Consider the following 19,575-nt stretch of genomic DNA (forward strand, 5'->3'; position numbering starts at 1 on the left):
ACGAGGAGGGAGTTGGGGTGGAAGTTGCTGCATAAAATATGGGGAAGTGCTAACCTCAGAGTGTTTTCTCTACTCAGCAGCAGGCCCTGGTCTCCCTGGCTGGGAGGGTACTTAGCTCCATGGAGCCCAAGTTACCAGGGACTTAGCATGGGGAGAGAAAGAGCATGAGATTTAGAGGTGAAGAAGGGACCTCAGAGATAATCTGCTCAAACCCCACAATTTAGAGAAAAAGGAAACAGGCTCAGAGAAGTTAAAAAAAAAAAATCCCAGGGAAACAGATATTGAAGCCCTGGAAAGAGATATTGTCTTCTAGTCATCAGAGTTGGCCCCAGTTGGCATCTTTCCTCTGTCTCTTTGTCTGCAGGAAGCATTGCATCCAAATTATCCCAAACATGCATCTTACAGAGAAGTAGAGATAAAAGCAATTTCTAACCATTAGAATTAGCTGGTATCAAATGTAAATTGAAGGGGCTTGGATTTAATGCCCCTGACCACCCCCACCCCCACCCTTTTTTCAGCTTTGAACCTTATGGTCTCTCTAATACAATTCAATAACAATATGGCATTTGTGCCTTATAACAACTCTAAGGTGCTGTTATTAACATAGCCCCATTTTATGGATATGGAAAATAAATTGGGAGAGTTTAATGACTTTTCCAGAGTCATAAAGCTAATAAGGATACATATATCAAGACAGAGTAGGTCTTTCTATCTAGAAGGCCAGTGTTCTATTCACTTTGCCCTGACAACAGCAAACCTCTATGAAGACCTTCCAAAAAGATTTACCTTGTCAGGTGCTGTGGATATAAAGCTAGGAATTAATAGACCTTTCCCTCTTGTATTCTACTCTGTTCCCTTAATCACCTGTCCCAGGACAAGATGTGGGTTACACATTACCATTTAGTTAGAGGGATCAGAGAGGAATCACTGAAAGTCTCTGCAATAGAAAATTGCTCATTTGGCAGAGACAATGGACAAGTAGGTGATGAGAGGGAAGTGGATTTAGGGATAACAATCAGGTTGGTCTGGAACTCTGTGAGGTTTAGAAAGCACCATCAAAATGCAAGGGAGAGAGATGGAGGAAATAATCTGGCCAAAGAGCCAGTTGAGGCTGGTACCGATCCATACTCAAAACTTCTCTCAATAATATCCCCGAAGTTTGGCCTTTCATCCTCCATATGAGACTTCCACTAAGAGGCAACTCACACTACATGCTGGCTGCCCATTGCATCTTTGGATGGTTGTCATTGTCAAATTTTCTTTCTATCAAGTCATTGTCTTAAAAAAAAAAAAGTTGGTTGATGCTCTTTAGACAAAGCATCATTTTTATAGGATCATATATTTAGAGCTAAGAGGAGAATCAGAAATCAGTTTTACAGATAAGGAAACTGAAGTAATTAGAGATTAAATGACTAGCTATAGGTCACATAGCTAATAAGCATTGAAGATAGAATTTGAGGTAAAGTTTTCATGATTCCTAAAACTGAATTCTATCCACTTTGCTATCCAACTGCCTTATCAAAATTATTTGTATCTTTGCCACTAGAATTTCATTCCTGAAAGTTTCTTATCCTTCATGATAGGATTTCTGTCATAGAAATTTAGGCTTTGGATTGTGCTTTCTTGTGCCTAAGTAAAAACCCTTTTGCTGTACATTAAATCCATTTCCAGTTAGCCTGAGTTCAATAGAAGTCAAGCATAGTAGCCACTCGTACCTAACATCCAGAAAGAATCCTTTGCCCAGGAGGAGGAGAAGAGGGGAGAAAAATAGAGAAAGCCCTGAATGAATCAGTCCTCAACTTCATTTAATAGGCTTCCATGTCATTTACCCTATCTAAGGGAAAATAAGAGCTCTGTCCCTTCTATGCTCTGGTGTCTGTTGTAGGTGCTCCCGGAGGGACAAATGCCAGAGGGCCCGGGAAGCTAACAGGTTTGCTGCCAGCATCAGCCAATGCATGAGCCTCAAGGTAAAACCCAGCAGCATCTCCGTCTCTGAACACAGCCGACTGGTAAGTACCCCCAATCAAAGGGGGTGTCTCTATGTCAAAAACCATATATAAATCATTGTAAACTGAATCTTGTTTTAAATCCACTGGCAGAACTTTCAAATTAGGGGAATTCTATAAGGAATCCATCTTTTAAAAGAAGTGAAGGGGGAAGGGAAAGAAGGAAGGGAAGCATAGAATTTGGAACTCAAAACTAAATTTTTTAATGGAAAACAGAGAAGGAAGAAGGAGAAGGGGAGGGAGAGACTACAGGACTGGAGAAGACCACCTGTTATTCTGACTTTGAAAAATGAACTATTGTCCTGTGAGTTTGATTTTAATTCTTGGGAAAAGGCTAGAAATAGAATGTTGAAAATCTAGAAGAAAGAGGAGAAGGAAGGAAGGAAGGAAGGAAGGAAGGAAGGAAGGAAGGAAGGAAGGAAGGAAGGAAGGAAGGAAGGAAGGAAGGAAGGAAGGAAGGAAGGAAGGAAGGAAGGAAGGAAGGAAGGAAGGAGGAAAGGAAGGGAGGGAAGGGAAGGGAGGGAGGAAGAGAAGGAAGGAAGGGAGGAGGGAGGGAAGGGAAGAGGGAAGGAAGGAAGGAAGGAAGGAACTTGTAGTCATAATACTGAATAATCACTGATGACAGTCCCCCAAAGACTATCTCATCTGTTTGTTTTTGAAATGAAGTAGGTCTGAAATATATTCCAAAACTATTTCTTGCCATTATCCACTTTTTGTAATATTGCTTCTTGCCCCTTTACTGGTGTAAATTTTGAGTTACTTCTGTGTGTATTTGGGGGTAAAGGGCAATTAATCCCATGCCTGTGAGTTCAAGATAGAAAATCCTTTAGCCACATGTCAAGGTCCAGCTCCAAATATTCCATGTCCTCCGGGCCTGTACATGCCATTCAGTTTCAGAGAATTTTTATGAGCATCCATGAATGTTAATTAGCTAAGGAACAATCCATTATTTCAGTTCCTGCATCCCTATAAAGAGGTCTGTCCTCTAGAGGACAGGGTAGGTGGATGATACGGAAGGAAAAAATGATAGGTAGGAAGCTCATCATCAGTAGGGAAGCAAACTAAACTAAATTAGATCAGAAATTTAGGAGAAATAAACAGGAGGACTGGGAAATATTATCACTTTAACCATGTGTATTGATTAAGCACCTACTATATATCAGACACTATGCTAGAGAGCTGGGACTATCATATGACTTGAAAGCTTTTTATAGAAATTCTCTAAGCCTCAATTTCCCCATCTCTCAAATTTAGGGCTTAAACTAGATATTGTCTGAGGCCTTCTCTAAGTCTGCCATTATGTGATCTATGATCTAAGAAACAATTGCCAGGTTTGGGATATTGTATCCCAAACTTCTTTTATTAACTTTATTGTGACTTCCTCCCTACCTAGCACCCAGCTTTTAGTAAACTTATTAAAAATAAGAGTGAACCCACATAAATTTTTATTTTATTCCTCTTGCTCCTCTCCCAACTTTGTGGGATGAAGGACAAGGAGTAACTTCTGTACTGGAAAATGGCTATAAGAGGACACCAAAAAGGAACAAAGAAGAAATGAGAACGCTAGATAACTCATTGGTCTCTGATGATTAATGTTAGAGAAGGAGACTTTGTTGTAGCATGTAAATCTGAATAGAAAATCTCATACCTCCAGTTTACAGATGCAGCCTGAATTAAAGGGCTGAATTCTTGACTCAGTTTCAAATTTGCACTGTCCCTCCACCCTACTCAAGCCCTTAGTGATTCCTGGGAACAGACAGCTTAGCCTGTCTACCTTATCACCTAATGATATGTCACCTGCAGGGTTATAAGCAAAGAAACTGGTAACTGCAAGGAAGCTTAAAGAATACTGCTTGAGGCAGTGGGAACTGCATCTTGTTCTTTGTATCTCAGGATCTGATACACAGTAAGCATTTATTAAATGCTTTTTTATTGCTTGATGGAACTGGTCCAATGACCTCATTTTATTGAAAAGGGAATTGAACCCCAGATTTACCAAACATGACACAGGAATCAGTAACAGGGGTAAAACCTGAACTCTTCTAAATCTCATTCTAATGTGCATTCTATTAAAGTACATTACCATCCCAGTTTCTCAGACTCTTTTCTAGTAGAAGTAAGTTCTATGAAGGCAGGAAGTGTTTCATTTTTGTCTTTGTACATCCGACACCTATTTTTAGTGCCTATCTAGTACAAGGTTCTAAGTCAACGTTTTCTGGATTGAATTGAATTGGATTTCTTTCTCCTTCAGCTCAGCCTGACCGTCAGTGATGCCCCAGACCTGTCTGCAGGTGTCACCTGCGCTTTTGGGAACCTGACCGAGGTAGAAGGGCAGGTGGCAGGGAACCAAGTTATCTGTGCCTCCCCTGGGGTCAAGGATGTTCCTGCCATCCCTGTAGATCAAGGTAAGGAGGAGCCTATGACTGGAGGAAGCTCCCACCAAGGAGAAAAGGGGTTTGTGAGAAAGGCAGAAGGGGTAGGCAGAGCATTCTCACCCCACTCCCTTCCTAAACTGAGCGTTCCCTTTTCCTGAAAGCCCAGACAGGGTCTGAGGTCTATCATTACATTATTTGTGGGCTTAGGGTTATTTTGGATCACATAATATAGAGCCATGTCTGTAAATCTCTTCTGTGGATCAAGCACCGAATGCTTTTCAGGACTCTGATAGCATCTAAAAAAATTGCTTTTTATCTCAACCCAAACCAAAAGATTCTAGAATATATGGTCAATTAAACCTTCATTCAACTGGATCAGAATATGATTAGTATTTCCCCCTCCCAATTATATTTTCTTTTAAACATATTTTGAAGTTACTTATTTGCTTACACCCCTAAGCAGAGTGTAAGCTCCCTAAAAACAAGTAAAAGTATTACTTTTTGTCTTTGTATTCCCAGAAATCACAGCAATGCTTGGTACATAATAGGAACTTAATAAATGCTTATTAAATTGGATGGAATGGAATTGACTTGTTTAGAATCAGCAACAGAAAAATGTGATTCCCCTTTTGAGAGGTGATACAAACTTAGGGCTCCAGCTTATTAGCAGACTCCTAAGAAGCTGGAGAAGTCACTCCAAAAACTCCCATTAGTCCACAGGATTTCATCCCTTGTGAAGACACAGATGAGGAAAAGAATCATAGCTCTTAAGAGGGCTTAAATATCAAATAAACCTCAAGTTGTGTTATCTCCCAACTAGACTGATGGCATCCCCAAATCACTTGAGCCTTGGTCAGTCTGAAGCCAGGATTCTAATTCTGATTGTTCTTTCTCCAAGATCCATATGCAGGTGCCAGCAATAAGGCAAGTAGTATTTATTTACAAGGAAAATCAGGAGAGTGTGTGTTTTATATTAGAAAAGACACAAGAAAACAGAAGTCAAAGAAGTTATCTGACTAGAATGGAGCTGGCAGATTTAAACTCACAGATCTAATCTATAGGGTTTTCTCCTAGCCTATATCTGGAGAGTCCTTTTCTCCTCTGTATTCTCATCAGAATTTCTGTTTATTCATTCTTTTTTCCTTTCTCTTCCAGACTGGTTTGGCCTGGAGCTGCAGCTAAGGTCCAAGGAGACAGGAAAGATGTTTGTCAGCACAGAGTTCAAGTTTTACAATTGCAGTGCCCACCAACTGTAAGCATCATTTATCTCTTATTCACTGTCTCCTTCCTCTCCCCAGTACCAGCTCCCAGAAGTTTCTATCCCAGTTCTCATCCAGAATAAATGCTTATTAAATGTAATGTAATGGAATTGACTCCCTTAGAATCAGAAACATAAAAGGACAACTCCCCTTTTGAGAGGGAATATAATCTTATGCATCCAGCTTATTAGCAGACTCCAACTCAAGAAGTTGGAGAAGTCATTCTAAAAATTCCTATTAGTTCCTCCTCACAGTCCCCAGGATTTCACCCCTATTGAGGACACAGGTGAGGAAAAGAAATCACAGTTCCAAATCACAGATCTCCAAATCAGAAGGCACCTTAATTGAGAAGATGTAGTCTCTGATAAAAGTTCTTGACTCATGTATAAATGTATGCAAAGACTGGTGAAATCATGGATCTTGATGGCAAAGCTGCAAAAATTACCCATTTATAGACACGGAGAGTGAGGGGAAAGGGACTTTTGATGACAGAAATGACACTTCACAAATTGGGAGTAGAAGGGGAGGAAGGAGGGCGCCATATGCATTTGAAGTTAGAAGAAGCTCCATTTTATGAAAGATTATATTGAAAATCAGCACACATGAAGCAGACATGAGAGAGGGGAGAACTGGCCTGAGGCAATCCAGTTTAAATAAAAGAAGCTGGGGAAAAGGGGAGGAATGTCCTCTGTGCTTTCCTTCCTGAGAAGAAGTAACGAGTCCCTAGTTTGGTCTAAATGCAGCCTAGTTGATTAAGCCAGGGTTCTCGTGGGGCTTTAGCATAACCTGATAGTGCCCCCAAGCTGTATGATTCTGTAACTGTACAGAAAAGCTGGGAATATGCCTTCAGTGAGAGGTCTAGCCAGAGGGACAGGCATGAAGGATGGGCCTTTGTACTGAGTTTTTCCTGAATGAGCCTTCTCTGGGAAAGGCTCTAAGTCTCCTCTTACAGGCTCACCTGCATTTGTGAGCATCTATCTGGCCACAAGAAGGGGCATGGAGCCAGTGGCCCTGGGCATTCAGCAAGGAGAGTGGACACTGAATCCAATTAAGGAAATCCCAGAGACCCAAGCCCTAGGAATAATCCATACTCTGAGACCTGGCACAGGCCACAGAGAGCCTGAACAGAAGTCAGGACTCTATAAAAGTCATGTTTGTAGGACACAGACTGAGGAGTGTATTGGAGAGAGACAACGCTAACCCCAAAACAAAGAACTTTCTGAGAAAAGATGAGAAGGTTCAAATAAATCACTAAATAAACCCCCTAGTTCTTGATCTTTCCTGCTCAATCTGCATTTACATTTTTAGATAAGGTCACTAAGAGGCAGAGGACAGAGTCTACTGACTTGTTCAGTCATTTCAGTCCTGTCCAACTCTTCATGAGCCCATTTGGGATTTTCTTGATAAAGATACTAGAACAGTTTGCCATTTTCTTCTCCACATCATTTTACAGATGAGGAAACTGAGGCAAACGGGATTAAGTGATTGTTCAGGATAACATAGCTAGTGAATATCTGAGGCTGAATTTGAACTAATGAAGAGGATCTTTCTGATTCCATGCCCAGTGCTCTGTCCACTGCATCACCTAGTACCAGGAACTGCTAAGAATCAATGGGCGGGAAAAAGCCAAAACATTTGTAGTTAAGTGTGTCCTGAAAAAGGAAAGAGTCAGTCTTAGGGTCAACTGAGGAAGGCCTGGGGGAAAAGGGAATAGGAGAACCAAGAGCAAAATCTGAAATATGGCCGGCTTCCCAAAAACCACCCTCCCCAATCTTGCTTTTGGAAACCTGAAAATCTTCATTCTCTTTCCCAAAGCTCAGCATAGGTACTTGCCACCCTGATGGCCCTTTCTGTTTTACCTACATCCTATTCATCTTTCCAGTGGGGCAGAGTATTAGAGCCTGAACCAACCCCATCCTCCTTTGAGAATGTATTCTTTGTGACAGCATCCTCATCTCCATGACAACCTGCTGTGATGTCACTGCCTGTTCTCTCAGGTTACTGTAGCAATATGGATGCTGTCACAGTGTACAGGGATGCAGTAGAAACCAACAGGCCTTGGCAGTAGAAATTTCATTTTGCTACCAAAAATATTCTTTTTTTTTGGTAGGAAAAAACACAGCACTCGCTTTAAAGCTGCAGAACTTAGGTTCAAATCCAAACTCTACCATTTATTACCAATATGATTTCATGTTTTCTGGACAGTTTCCTCATCTAGAAAATGAAAGAATTATCCTAATTACCTTCAAGGTTTTTGCTTACTCTAAATCTGGGATCTTATGATATTTCTATCTATCTTAGCCTTCATGATTAAGCATCTTAGAACTAAGGAGCATGAGAAATCATCCTGTTTCAAGTACTTTTATTTTACATATTAAAAAAAACAAAAAACAAACCTAAGATCCTGTGATTAGGTGATTAGCTCTAGGTCTCACAGAATCAGGAAAGATCTGAAAGGTCAGCTAATTAAATTCTAGACCCAGTATCCATGAATCTCCTCTACAACATTCCTGAGAAATGTTCATCCAACCTCCGTTTGATCATCTTCAGTGACAGGAAACTTAATCCCTATGTTTTTTGGACTTGAAAGTCAAGAAAGAAAATTCTAATTTTGTACTGTTCTATTAGGAAGTTTTTCCTAATTCTGAGTTGAAATCACTTCCTAAAACTTTGGGATTTTTTATTTTTGGTTTTGGTTTTATTTTGGGTTTTTTTTTCCCCATACAAAAATGTGGTATTTTTATACCTCCCTTCACAGGAGAACTCATTGGCCCTGTAGAGCTGGGGATGAGAACCTTGAGCCTCCTGTGCAGTATTTTTCTACATTATATGAAAGAGTTTTCTGATACCTTAAGAGCAACTTCCTATTGGATCTGAGAATATGTTATGAATCTATGTCTATGGGACTAAAGGATATTTGTCAACAGAGCCAAATCAAATCCAAAAATGGACCTGAAAGAAATTGAATGAATGTTTTCTATGCATGCATTAAATTACCTCTATGTTATTTTGAATAAACTTTAAAAAAGAAGTGTGCAACAAAGAAAAAAACAGGTTCATTTACAAATAAAAAGCAAAAATATAAATTGGTCTCTCTGGATTTGGAGTTGAGGGTCATATTCTCAGTGGAGAAGGAATCTTAGTCAAATTCTTTCTTTCTTTCTTTTTTGGATGAGGAAATGCAGACCCAGCTATAGTTGTTAAAATATTTGACCACAACCACTCGGGTCCTAGAATAGAATCATAGACTCAGAGATAGAATTACTGATTAATCTATTTCAGATCAGATTCAATAATTTACTCAAAATATAGCGTCTAGGGCAGCATTCAAATCCAGACCTTCCTAACTAACTCTAAATCCAGGGATCTATCCCACCTAACTGTCCTCATTGTACACTACACTATTTCTCAATGTCTTATCAATGACAAAGTGAGATAAAAGCTTTTGTTTCTCATTCTCTCCTAGCCAGTTTAGAATGGAAAGCAATTAAAGGAGTTGTCTGGTCTACTCCATCCCCTAAAATCAGCTCCATTTTAGGGCCAATCTCCCACCCTTCACATACTGCCCTGTGCCATCTCTGAGGAATACTAAAAGAGCAGCAAAGGATTTGTATGTTAAGGAAGCAAAATTCTAATCATATTGCCCTAAGAGCTCCATGACACATACTTTTTTTTTAATAGTATATTTATTTTTCAAAATACATGCAAAAATAGTTTTCAACATTCACCCTTGTAAAACCTTGTGTTTCAACTTTTTCTCCCTCCCTCCTTCCTACCTCTTCCCCTGGACAGCAAGTAATCCAATATAAATTAAACACAATGACACACACTTTAATTGTACTTGCTGGATTCTGGAGGAAGAATAAGAAAGTTTCCTAATCCATTGCCCTTTCTTTCCCAAATTTGAATACCTGTAATATTCAGGGACAACCATCACCCAAAAAATTAATATTAAAAAGTTTTTAACTCTTGAGAATATTATCTTCTACTTCATTTCACATTTTATTGCTTTTAAAGTGTTTTCACAAATACTATCTTATATGATCTTCACAAAAACCTTGTGAGATAAATTTTCTTGTCTCCATTTAACAGATAAAAAACCCGGGCTCAGAAAGGTTATAATAATAGCTAGCACTTATGTGCTATGTTAAAGCTTAAAGAGTACTTTGCATGTGTTATTTTACTTGATTCTCACAGCAGTCTTGTGAGGAAGGTGCCAGTATTATTTGCGTTTTAGAGATGAGGCAAACAGAAGTCACACAGCCAGTAACACACAAGCAGAAGCCCAGGGTCACACAGCTAGGAACTGCTTGAGATAGAACTTGAATTTTGGTCTTCCTATTCCAAGTCCAATATCTTGTCATCTGGCTGCTGGGTTAAATAGCTAATAGGCAGAAGAATTAGTCTAGACTAGTAAAAGCTTCTTTCCTCTAGTTCAAGCTATTTACCAGTCCTTTTCCTCTCTCCTCTGTCTCCCATCTGCTAAGCCATGCAATATTAAAACTACTTCCTGACTAAGGCCAGAGAATGAATGAATCACCTTGCTTTCCTCTGAGTTTACTCACTCTCTAGTGACAGGATCTTATTATAAGAGCTTTGGATGGAAAACAAATAATTCTCATTATTATAAGTTGTCCCTTATCCTCTTAGAGAGTGGGAAATAAAGGATGTGAGCCGAGCCTCTCAGTGTAACTGGAATAACTGATCCAATTCTAATTCTCAATTTCCTTTCTTTCCCACCTTCCTCTCCTACCTTCATGCAGGTGCCTGTCCTGTGTCAACAGTGCCTTCCGTTGCCATTGGTGCAAATACCGAAACCTCTGCACCCATGACCCCACGACCTGTTCCTTCCAAGAAGGGCGTATCAATATATCTGAGGTAAGGTAGGCAGAAATTAAACATGGGGTTTATGTAGGGGTGTGTTAGTGAATGTTTTAACAACCAGCTCTCTGAAGAAGGTGTGGGCTGGTAGTATGCATTTCACACTTAAAATTTAATTTGTATTAGCATTTTCTCCATTACTTTCTTAAGTCAGACAATCAATAAAATAATAAATCAAGCCATAATTTGTAGTTTGACACTTTCCAAAGTATAAGAGCCAACATTGAAGATTTAACAACCGGCTTTCACAAGCCAGTTTAAGCTAGCTCCAGCACATGAGTGACCTTGTCCATTCTCACACGGTAAGTTGTAGGCTCCTTCATGCCATCTCCCTGCCTTAGTTCTATTTTTTGTGGGTTTCTTTGAAGCAGACAAGTAAATCAGGTTCAAATATCCATCCAAGAAACTCCAAAAGGAGGGGAAAATTATCCTTGCAACTTAAATATATGTTACCGTTCCCATCTGAGACTATTCACTCTATTCATTAGAGCACTAGCTATCCAACTATCCACAAAGTCAAAGGCAAGGATTTGAAGAAGACATTCATGGACAGCCAATCAGAAAGCTTATACTAGATTGTCAAAGAATGGCCTTCATTTATTGTATTCTTTGAGGAGAAAAGTCATTTTAAGACTGGCTAAACACAAATGCTAGATCAATAGATAACTGTCTCACTTCTCTTTCTCCATCTTTTATATCAAAGTTCTTTCCACTGATAAAAGACTGATCTTTTTTTTATTATTATTCTAACACAGGGAAATATTATATTCTAACATATTAAGATATTACTCTCACACATTGGACTATTACATATTCTGATACAGGCAGGGAGGTGGTAGAGTGGATAGAGCACTGGCCTGGAGTTGGGAAGTCTGAGTTCAACTCCTGTCTCAGATACCTTCTTGCTGTGTGACCCTGGGCACGAGACTTAATCCTGTGTACCTCAGTTTCTTCATTTGTAAAAATGACCTGGATAAGGAAATGGCCAACCACTCTAGTATCTTTGCCAAGGAAAACCCAAGTGGGATCACAAAAAGTCAGACACAACTGAACAACAAATATTCTGATACATACACAGTTGGTAGCCTGTTGGAAGGAAAGAATGAATTGTAGCCAGGGGAGAGCTCCGGGTCTCACTAAAAATCTTATTTTGTTATCTAGTAAACATCCCATCCATGGTGCCTGACCTGCCTTTGTTATCAACACAGTGAAATGCCAAGTTGCTTATCTTCCCAATAAATATTTCAGGTCAATGAATATTGATTGAAGTTGGCTTGCTGGGCATATTTCGAGAGCCTGAGGATAGTATGACTTGCTGGGTCTGTTTCCTTTTTTGTTTTTAATGTGTTTTACACTCCAGAACAGCAGGATTTGAGTTTCAAAGAGCACAGATGTCTTATCCAGGCCGATGTGTGTGAATGTCTAAATGCTTTTTGTCCCTTTAATTCTGTCTTTGAGGGAAAATAACATGAATGGAGAGAGGTCCGTTCGTTTGGATAAGATCACTGTACCTGAACTAGACCCCTGCTGCTGGCTGCTTGGTTGAGGTTTCAAGGGATTGGGAGTTGTAGGGAGAGAGATATGGGAGTCTGGTGACATGCGTGCGTTTAGGCCTTAGCTGGAAGGCAGTGCAGGACGTGGGATGCATTTATCATGAGTGTTGGTGGCTTTCTGAGGGGCAGAATACCTGGGGAGCACAGTTTGAATTCCCTCATTTTCTTCACTTCTGCCCTTGATCAGATCTTAGCACCTTACATTTTTGCATTCATCACTTATAGGCTGGCAAATGGGGTTGCCATCATCGGAGAGACAAAGGATAATGGTCTGTCATCACAAAGAGACAAGCAGTACGAATTTATTAAGCACTTACAACCCTGCCAAATGTGACATTAAGCATCGAGCTCACACACACAAAAAAAGACAAAATAGTTCCTGCCTTCAAGGAGTTCACGTTTTAAGGAAGAAACAAATGTGAAATAAATGAGAGAGACAGACAGATATATATATAAAGAGAGAGAGAGAGAGAGAGAGAGAGAGAGAGAGAGAGAGAGAGAGAGAGAGAGAGAGAGAAAGTCCTGTGAGTCAGAAGATCTGAATTTGAATTATGACTCTGCTGCTTACCCAAGTGACTTTAGATAAGTCACTCCTCTATGGGCCTCAGTTTCCACATCTATTAACACAGGATTCATCCCTTCCAGCTCTAGATCTTATAAAGAAATTATAATTTGAATATATTTTAACATATTTAACATGTATTGGACTACCTGCCATCTCTGGGAAAGGTAGAGGGGATAACTTGGAACAGAAGGTTTTGCAAGGGTTAATGTTGAAAAATTACCCATGCATATATTTTGTAAATAAAAAGCTTTAGTAAAAAAAAATTTTTTTTAAAGAAATTATAGTTTGAGGTCAGTAAATTAGTCAATAAACATTCATTAAGCACCTATTGTATGGTGGACACCATATTAAATCCTGGGGATATAAAGAAAGACCAAAAGTGTCAGGGAGGGAGGGATCAAGGGTATTTCAAATGTGGTTCCAGAAGGAGACAGATCATTCTATTATCTACCTCAGAGACATGGAAGAAATCTCAAAAGCCATCCTGTCTAACTCCCCCATTCTACAGATGAGAAAACTGAGGGCCCCGTAGCAGCTCAGAATTCATGGTCAAATCAGGCTGAATTACAAAATGTTAGCATTAGGGCAAAGTTTAGAGATCCCATATCCTACCTTGTCATATTTACAGATGAGGAAATCAAGGCACAGAGAATAAATGGACTTTTCCAAGGAAAAACAATTCGTAAAGGGGTAGAGCTAAGACTTGAACCCACCTCTTCTGACCCAATTCCAGCATTCTTTCTCCATGTCCCCACTTCTGCCCTAGACAGTTACTGAGTATTCCTTCCAGGCCTGTGGTTCTATGGATCAGCTTCCAGGCAGGAGCTGGCCTTCTGCCCTTTCAGTAGGGAGGGAGGTTTCCCAGTGAAATAGTAAACCAGAAAGACCCATTAGCTCCAGCTGCCAGAGAGGAAGAAAAATGGAAACTGAAGGCCCAGATTCCTGGAGTCCACAAAAAGATGTGTGAGAGAGAACCGTGGCCGAGGTAGGGAGCTCGGTAAGGGAGGCAGCTGGAGCCAGGTGAATGGGAAGGCAGGTGAGCCCAGTTCGTGTCAGACTGGACGCTGGGTGCTGACTCCCAGAGACCAGCACAAAAGTCTTAAGTTTCTTTTGAAAGATGGGCCCAGGAGAGACCGGGGGAGGCCCGTGAAATGCTGATCTAGACAAGAAAGGGCAGCTGTTTCTCTTTCTCCTGGGGAGCTCCCCCACTCAGTAAAAGTTGAAACCTGAGGCCAAACTTGAAAATGACCTGCAGCTGGAGGGATGCTGGGATGAGTGTAACACAAAGCCAGACAAATAAACTCACAGCCCGGGTGTGGAGACCGGCAGGGCTCAGGCACAAAGAAGCTAATTGGAAACAGGCCCGACCTCCCTCATGCAGTTTACATGAAGTCTCTCCCTCTCACCCTCAGACAGGCCCCAGAGCTGGAACCCCAAGAAGCTTGGTGATTCCCCCTCCCCAGGATCAAGAGAATCCTGAGAAATCTCTGGTGACAGATTGGGGTGCTTCCGGCCCTCCAGACTTACTCTGCTCCCCTTCCCTCCCTTTTCCTACCGAGCATCTCTCTACATTGAGTAGGAGGGCTTCCTAAACTTTTCCCACTCATGACCCCTTTTCACCAGAGAAATTTTACATGGCCCTGGATATATAGGTTTGTAAAATAGATACACAAATCAAACAATTACTGATAATAAATCTTAATTTTGTAACCCCCACATTCAGTTATGAGACCCATAGTTGAACAAACTTGAGTGCCATCCACTCAATCTCTGTCTTTCCCTCATTTCCCCTAAATCTATGAAGAGGGAAAGGGAGATGTTCAGCTGGTTTTATTCCAGCTACTGTTTATTGACCAGGCCCTTCTCCAGCGATTTCCTCTCTTAAGGAATGAGAAAAACAAAAAGCTCAGCTCCTAACTTTGCTACAGGTTGTCAGGAAGGTTGTTAGGAGCCACTTCCTAAAAAACATTGCTTTAACTCTGGGCAACAGCTCATCACACTTCCTATCTTTACAAACCCCAGGTCCTGGAGCCTGCTGCTCTCTGCCAGAGTCCTTCTGTTTAGGAACAGCCCCCCAGAAAGGATGGGATACAGCAAGGGAAAATATGTCCTAAGAGGAGATGGGGGGGGGGGGTTATCCCCTACTTCAATGGGACCTCCGTGGGTCTTGTGGTTGGGTTTGGGAAAATTCCCTTCTTGACAATGTGAAACTTCAGTTCCACCGTGTGGGGGTGATGTGTGGGGTGGGTCTTGTGTGTCACACAATTTCATTACACATTATACCAAATTTCATTAATACCTACTTCCCAGTTTGACCCAATACAACCTAGTTTAATTCAACACACATTTATTAGATGCTTAATGCATGTAAAATGAAAGATACAGTGTTGAAGAGGATACAGGGCTGGCCTTAGACAGGAAAGAGTAGGGTTCAGGGTCCTGCTTCTGGCAAATAGTAGCTATGGGACCCCAGGCAAATCATTCTCTAGGACAAAAAGTTATAAACAAGGTTCCCCCTAGAAACAGATGCTCAGCATAGGAGGACAGGACAGGACAAGGGAGGGGAGATCAGGGCAGTGACCAAAGGGAGGCTTGGAGCATCCCAATCTGTCTCCAGGGCTTTCTCAGGATTTCCTTGATCAGAAGAGGGGGAGTCAACTTCCAAATCTGGGCTTAGCCGAGGGTGAGAGGGAGAGATTTCTTGTAAAATGCATGAGGGAGGTCCGCTCTGTTTCTATTAAACTCTCTATGCCTTAGGTCCCTCGATCTATAAAATGAAAATATTGGACTCAAAACTTCCCAAATCCTTTCCAGCTCTCAGTTTCCTCATTGTAAAATGGTGCTAATTGACATAACATATGTAAAGAGCTTTGCAATCCTTGACTGAAATATTGCTCAGTCATGTCCTACTCTTCATTCGGGGTTTTCTTGGCAGAGATACTTCAGTGGTTTGCCTTTTTCTTTTCTAGCTCATTTTACAGATGAGGAAATTGAGGTAAACACAATTAAGTGACTTGCCCAGAACTAAGAAGTCTTTGAACCAGATTTGAACTCAGGAAGATGAGTTCTACTGACTCTACACTTGCTTGGCACTCTATCCACAGTATCATCTCACTACTCTGCACAAACATTAAAGTACTATTATTCATTCTCCTCTCCTCCACCAATAACAACAATAATAATAAATTATTATATATAAATATATAAATGTAAAATAAATAATAAATAATATTATTTAAATAATAAATAAATATAATGATAATAAATAAAAATATAACAATAAAATATTATTATAAAGTAAATCTACCAACCTCTTTAAAAGAATTTGGGCTTCCTTTAAAGCCGTGAATAGGACTATCCTTCTTCCAGATGCATACTCAGCAGCCTTGTGGGACCCTAGAAGGAAGCCTCCCCTTGCTCAAGCTGGGTCCAGCCTATGACACAGCATTAACACTTCAGGGTTATGGGTGTGCAAACAGCTTTTAACTTTAAAAGCTCATCTCCCTCCATGGCTAAACCAGGCCTAGCGTGATGTAGATACATAAATATCTTCTTTACGCCCTGTCCCAGGGGAGAGATAGAACTAAATAAATCCGATTAGCTTCCCAGGATGCCGGCTCTGCTCCCCCTTTGAAGTCCAGTGGGTGAAGATAATGCCATTTCCACATAGAAGTCGATTCCACACACTGAAGTGTCCCCAGTTCTGGGAGCTGCTGAAGCGGAGCTGAACGGAGCTGAGCCATGAGACCCACTGCTCCCTGGGCTCTTGGACATCCCTCTTTGAAGCCATCATTTTCCCTAGAGTCTTCTGGGACATCCTTAACATAAAGGTGCTTCCCCATAGGCTTGCCATGATTAGGAATAGAAAGCAGGAGTTAGGGAGGAGACAGGGCCTGGTGAGAGCTAGGTGAGAGTCTATTTAAATGGAAAAGAGAAAAGATATAAGAAGACCTCAGATGATGGTCTCCCATCCCATCATTTTCCCTAGAGTCTTCTGGGATATCCTTAACAAATCCTTAACAATAGGATTAGGAATAGGGAGCAGGAGTTAGGGAGGAGAGTCTGATTAGGTGAGAATCTATGTAAAAGAGAAATGGGGGAGATTTAAGAAGACTGCAAGTGGTATCTCCCAACCCTAGTAGACTGTGAAGACCCCTCATGGCAGAAGGCATTCTGCGTCACCCAATATAATTATTTTCTTTCTTGTTATTAACGTGGCGGCAGTGTTTGTATGCATGGTAGGTATGGGCTTGTGCATGGACAGAAGCAGGAAAAGCAGCAATATTTCAGAAGATACACAACCAAGTTATGCTCCTTGCTTCTACATATAGAAAACAAGGGGGAATCTTAGAAGTCATTTCTCTACCCCTTTCAGCTTACAGATGAAGAAACTGATTCCCAAAAAAGTCACAAAAGCAGTAAATGGAAGGATTCTGACTCATGTTATTCTGCTCTAAATTCATTGCTCTTTCTATTACACAGTGTCGGCTTATATTACCCGATGGCTACAGGGGCAAGTGGGGGATAATAATAGTATTTAACTCCCAATATCATTGTGAGGGCCAAATGTGATAATAATTGTAAAGTCCTAAGCACAGTGCTTGCCCATAGTAAACCCCAAATAAATTATTAGTTATTTTTATTATTGTTGTTGCTAAAATCTTCATCAGTTTTCACAGGGAGGTGCATTAAGTCTACTTTTAGCAGAGGGAGAGAATTCGAGGCATGGGGAGGTGACCAAGGAATCTTCAAGGCCATCTGATTTAGCCTTCCTCAGCCACCCATTTTACAGATGAGGAGACCCAGCAGGAAGAATAACTGACCTGTTAAGCTATGAATAGAACCCATGACTGCTGACCCCAATGCCAATGTTCTTTCTCTCCACCATGTTATCTCATGTAGCTGAAACTAAGGAAGCCACTCCTTGTCCCTCAGCTGAGGGATTATGGTGGCGGATTCTTCTAGTCAGAAAAGCCATCTGTTTATAGCCTCGAAACTTTAGAGCTTGAAACTTTTGGATTGTTTGGTTTTTGTTGTCTTTAAGAAAAGTAAAAAAGAAAACTTCCTCTATGAACATAAATCAGTTCTTTTGTGTTTCAGTCACTGAAAAGACTAATAATTTGTTGTTGCAGTCATCATTGTTGAGTCACATCCAATTCTTCATGACCCCATTTGAGGTTTTCTTGGCAAAGATACTGGAGTGTTTTACCATTTCCTTCTCCAGCTCATTTTACAGATGAGAAAACTGAGGCAGAAAAGATCAGTGAAGCGAATGGACTTTCCCACAGCTACTGAACTAGTTTTAAAAAATGGTAGCAGTAGGATTCAAATTTGGATCTCCTGCCTGGCATTATTTTTTCTATACCTGTGGATGACTTGAAAAAAGGTAGAGCAGTCCAACAAGCATAAATAAATGTTTCTCCTGTCCTTCCTCTCAGCCCCTCCTCCCCCAAATAGCATTTTATTCTATTTCTTTTTTTCTTTTTTCTTTTCTTTTTTTTTTTTTTTTTTTTTTTTTTGTTTTCCAAAGCAACATGGCATTCACGCAGGGCCTGGTAATTAAACGAGATAAAAAGCCTGAGCAAGTGTTTAGAGCATTGCTGGGAGGGCTCGATCCACCTCCTGGAAAGCCGGGCTCAGTCGGAGCTGGAAAGCTGAAGCTACTGATAACATGATGCCTTTGGCAGAAGGGAATGTGAGGGGGTCAGCTGGCAGAAATGGGGCAAAGGGAGAAAAAAGAGAGAGCCTCAGATTGGCAGGGAAGCGGCAGAGGGACTTGAAGGTCGTGTGTCTCAGGAGATAAAATCCATGCCTTCAGTTTATTTCCTAAATTGTGAATTGTCATCACCCCTTACACACACACACACACACACACACACACACACACACACACACACCATGGGACTATGATGACAATATCAGAGCCTCTGGGAGTTGAGACAGAGAATTCATTTTTCCTTCTAACTCCTCACATGTAATTTTTTTTTCAGCCTGCAGTGCCTATTAGTCACCAGGAAATTCCCAGTAAGGAAACTCCCTCCACCAATTCAGATCAGCACCAATTGTACAATACAGATCACTGAGAGGCTTGCCCAGGGTTAATAGACAAGTATATGTATAAGATGAGACAAACTCAAATGTTGCTAACTCACACATCACATTAAAGCCCCAACTTTCTCCTAAGACAGCCTGAAATAAAATAGCTTTGGCAAGAAGGGGGCTAATTCCTCTTCTAACCTCCTTGTAATTCTCTACTGGCCCACATCTCAACATTCTGGGGGCTGGAAAGGCACATCTGTCTCTTAATGACTACTGCTAATCCTTGCCTCAACATGGATTGAAGAGGAATTGCGTATTTATTAAGCCTTATTATGTGCCAGGAATTGTGCTAAGCCATTTGTAAATATTATCTCATTTGATGAATAAGCCTATACATTAGCTGTGTGACTCTAACCAAGTCACTTATTTCTCAGGATAATAGACCAGAGATGTCAATTAAATAGTTCACAGCCTGTATGACATTCACAACACTGCCAAGTTTGACCAGAACCAGATTAAAATGTAATTGGAAAATGTTTAACAAAATAAATAAAAATATGATACATTGATAATATTAACATTTGGTTTTCTAAGTCAATATGGTAGCCCACAGGAATCCTTATATATGGCTCAAAGGCCCCCATTTCTTTTTGAGGTTGACGCCATTCCTCTGGGCAATTCTTTGGGACTGATCTAAACTGGGATAGTATATATTAATATATAATATAATACACACACACACACACATGTGTGTGTGTGTATGTATGTGTGTGTGTGTGTATATAGTATATACTCCCTATATTGGGAGAGGCAATATCCTTATCTGGGAATTCTCTATCCGAGTATTTCTCAAAATGTGGTCTTTGGATCAGAGAAATTTCCGGGAAGTCCCTAGTG

General features: G+C 40.6%; 1 protein-coding gene across 1 annotated transcript in view; it reads left to right on the forward strand.

Moving 5' to 3' along the window:
- The window catches only part of PLXNA2 (plexin A2), a 311,859-nt gene that overhangs the window by 208,639 nt on the left and 83,645 nt on the right, over window positions 1-19,575 (forward strand). The window contains 4 exon segments of the mRNA XM_051998464.1: window positions 1,886-2,009; window positions 4,258-4,411; window positions 5,537-5,633; window positions 10,404-10,518. Of these exon segments, the coding sequence (XP_051854424.1) occupies window positions 1,886-2,009; window positions 4,258-4,411; window positions 5,537-5,633; window positions 10,404-10,518 (490 nt within the window).

The sequence above is a fragment of the Antechinus flavipes genome, chromosome 4 (assembly GCF_016432865.1).
Source record: "Antechinus flavipes isolate AdamAnt ecotype Samford, QLD, Australia chromosome 4, AdamAnt_v2, whole genome shotgun sequence".
Lineage (NCBI taxonomy): Eukaryota > Metazoa > Chordata > Mammalia > Dasyuromorphia > Dasyuridae > Antechinus > Antechinus flavipes.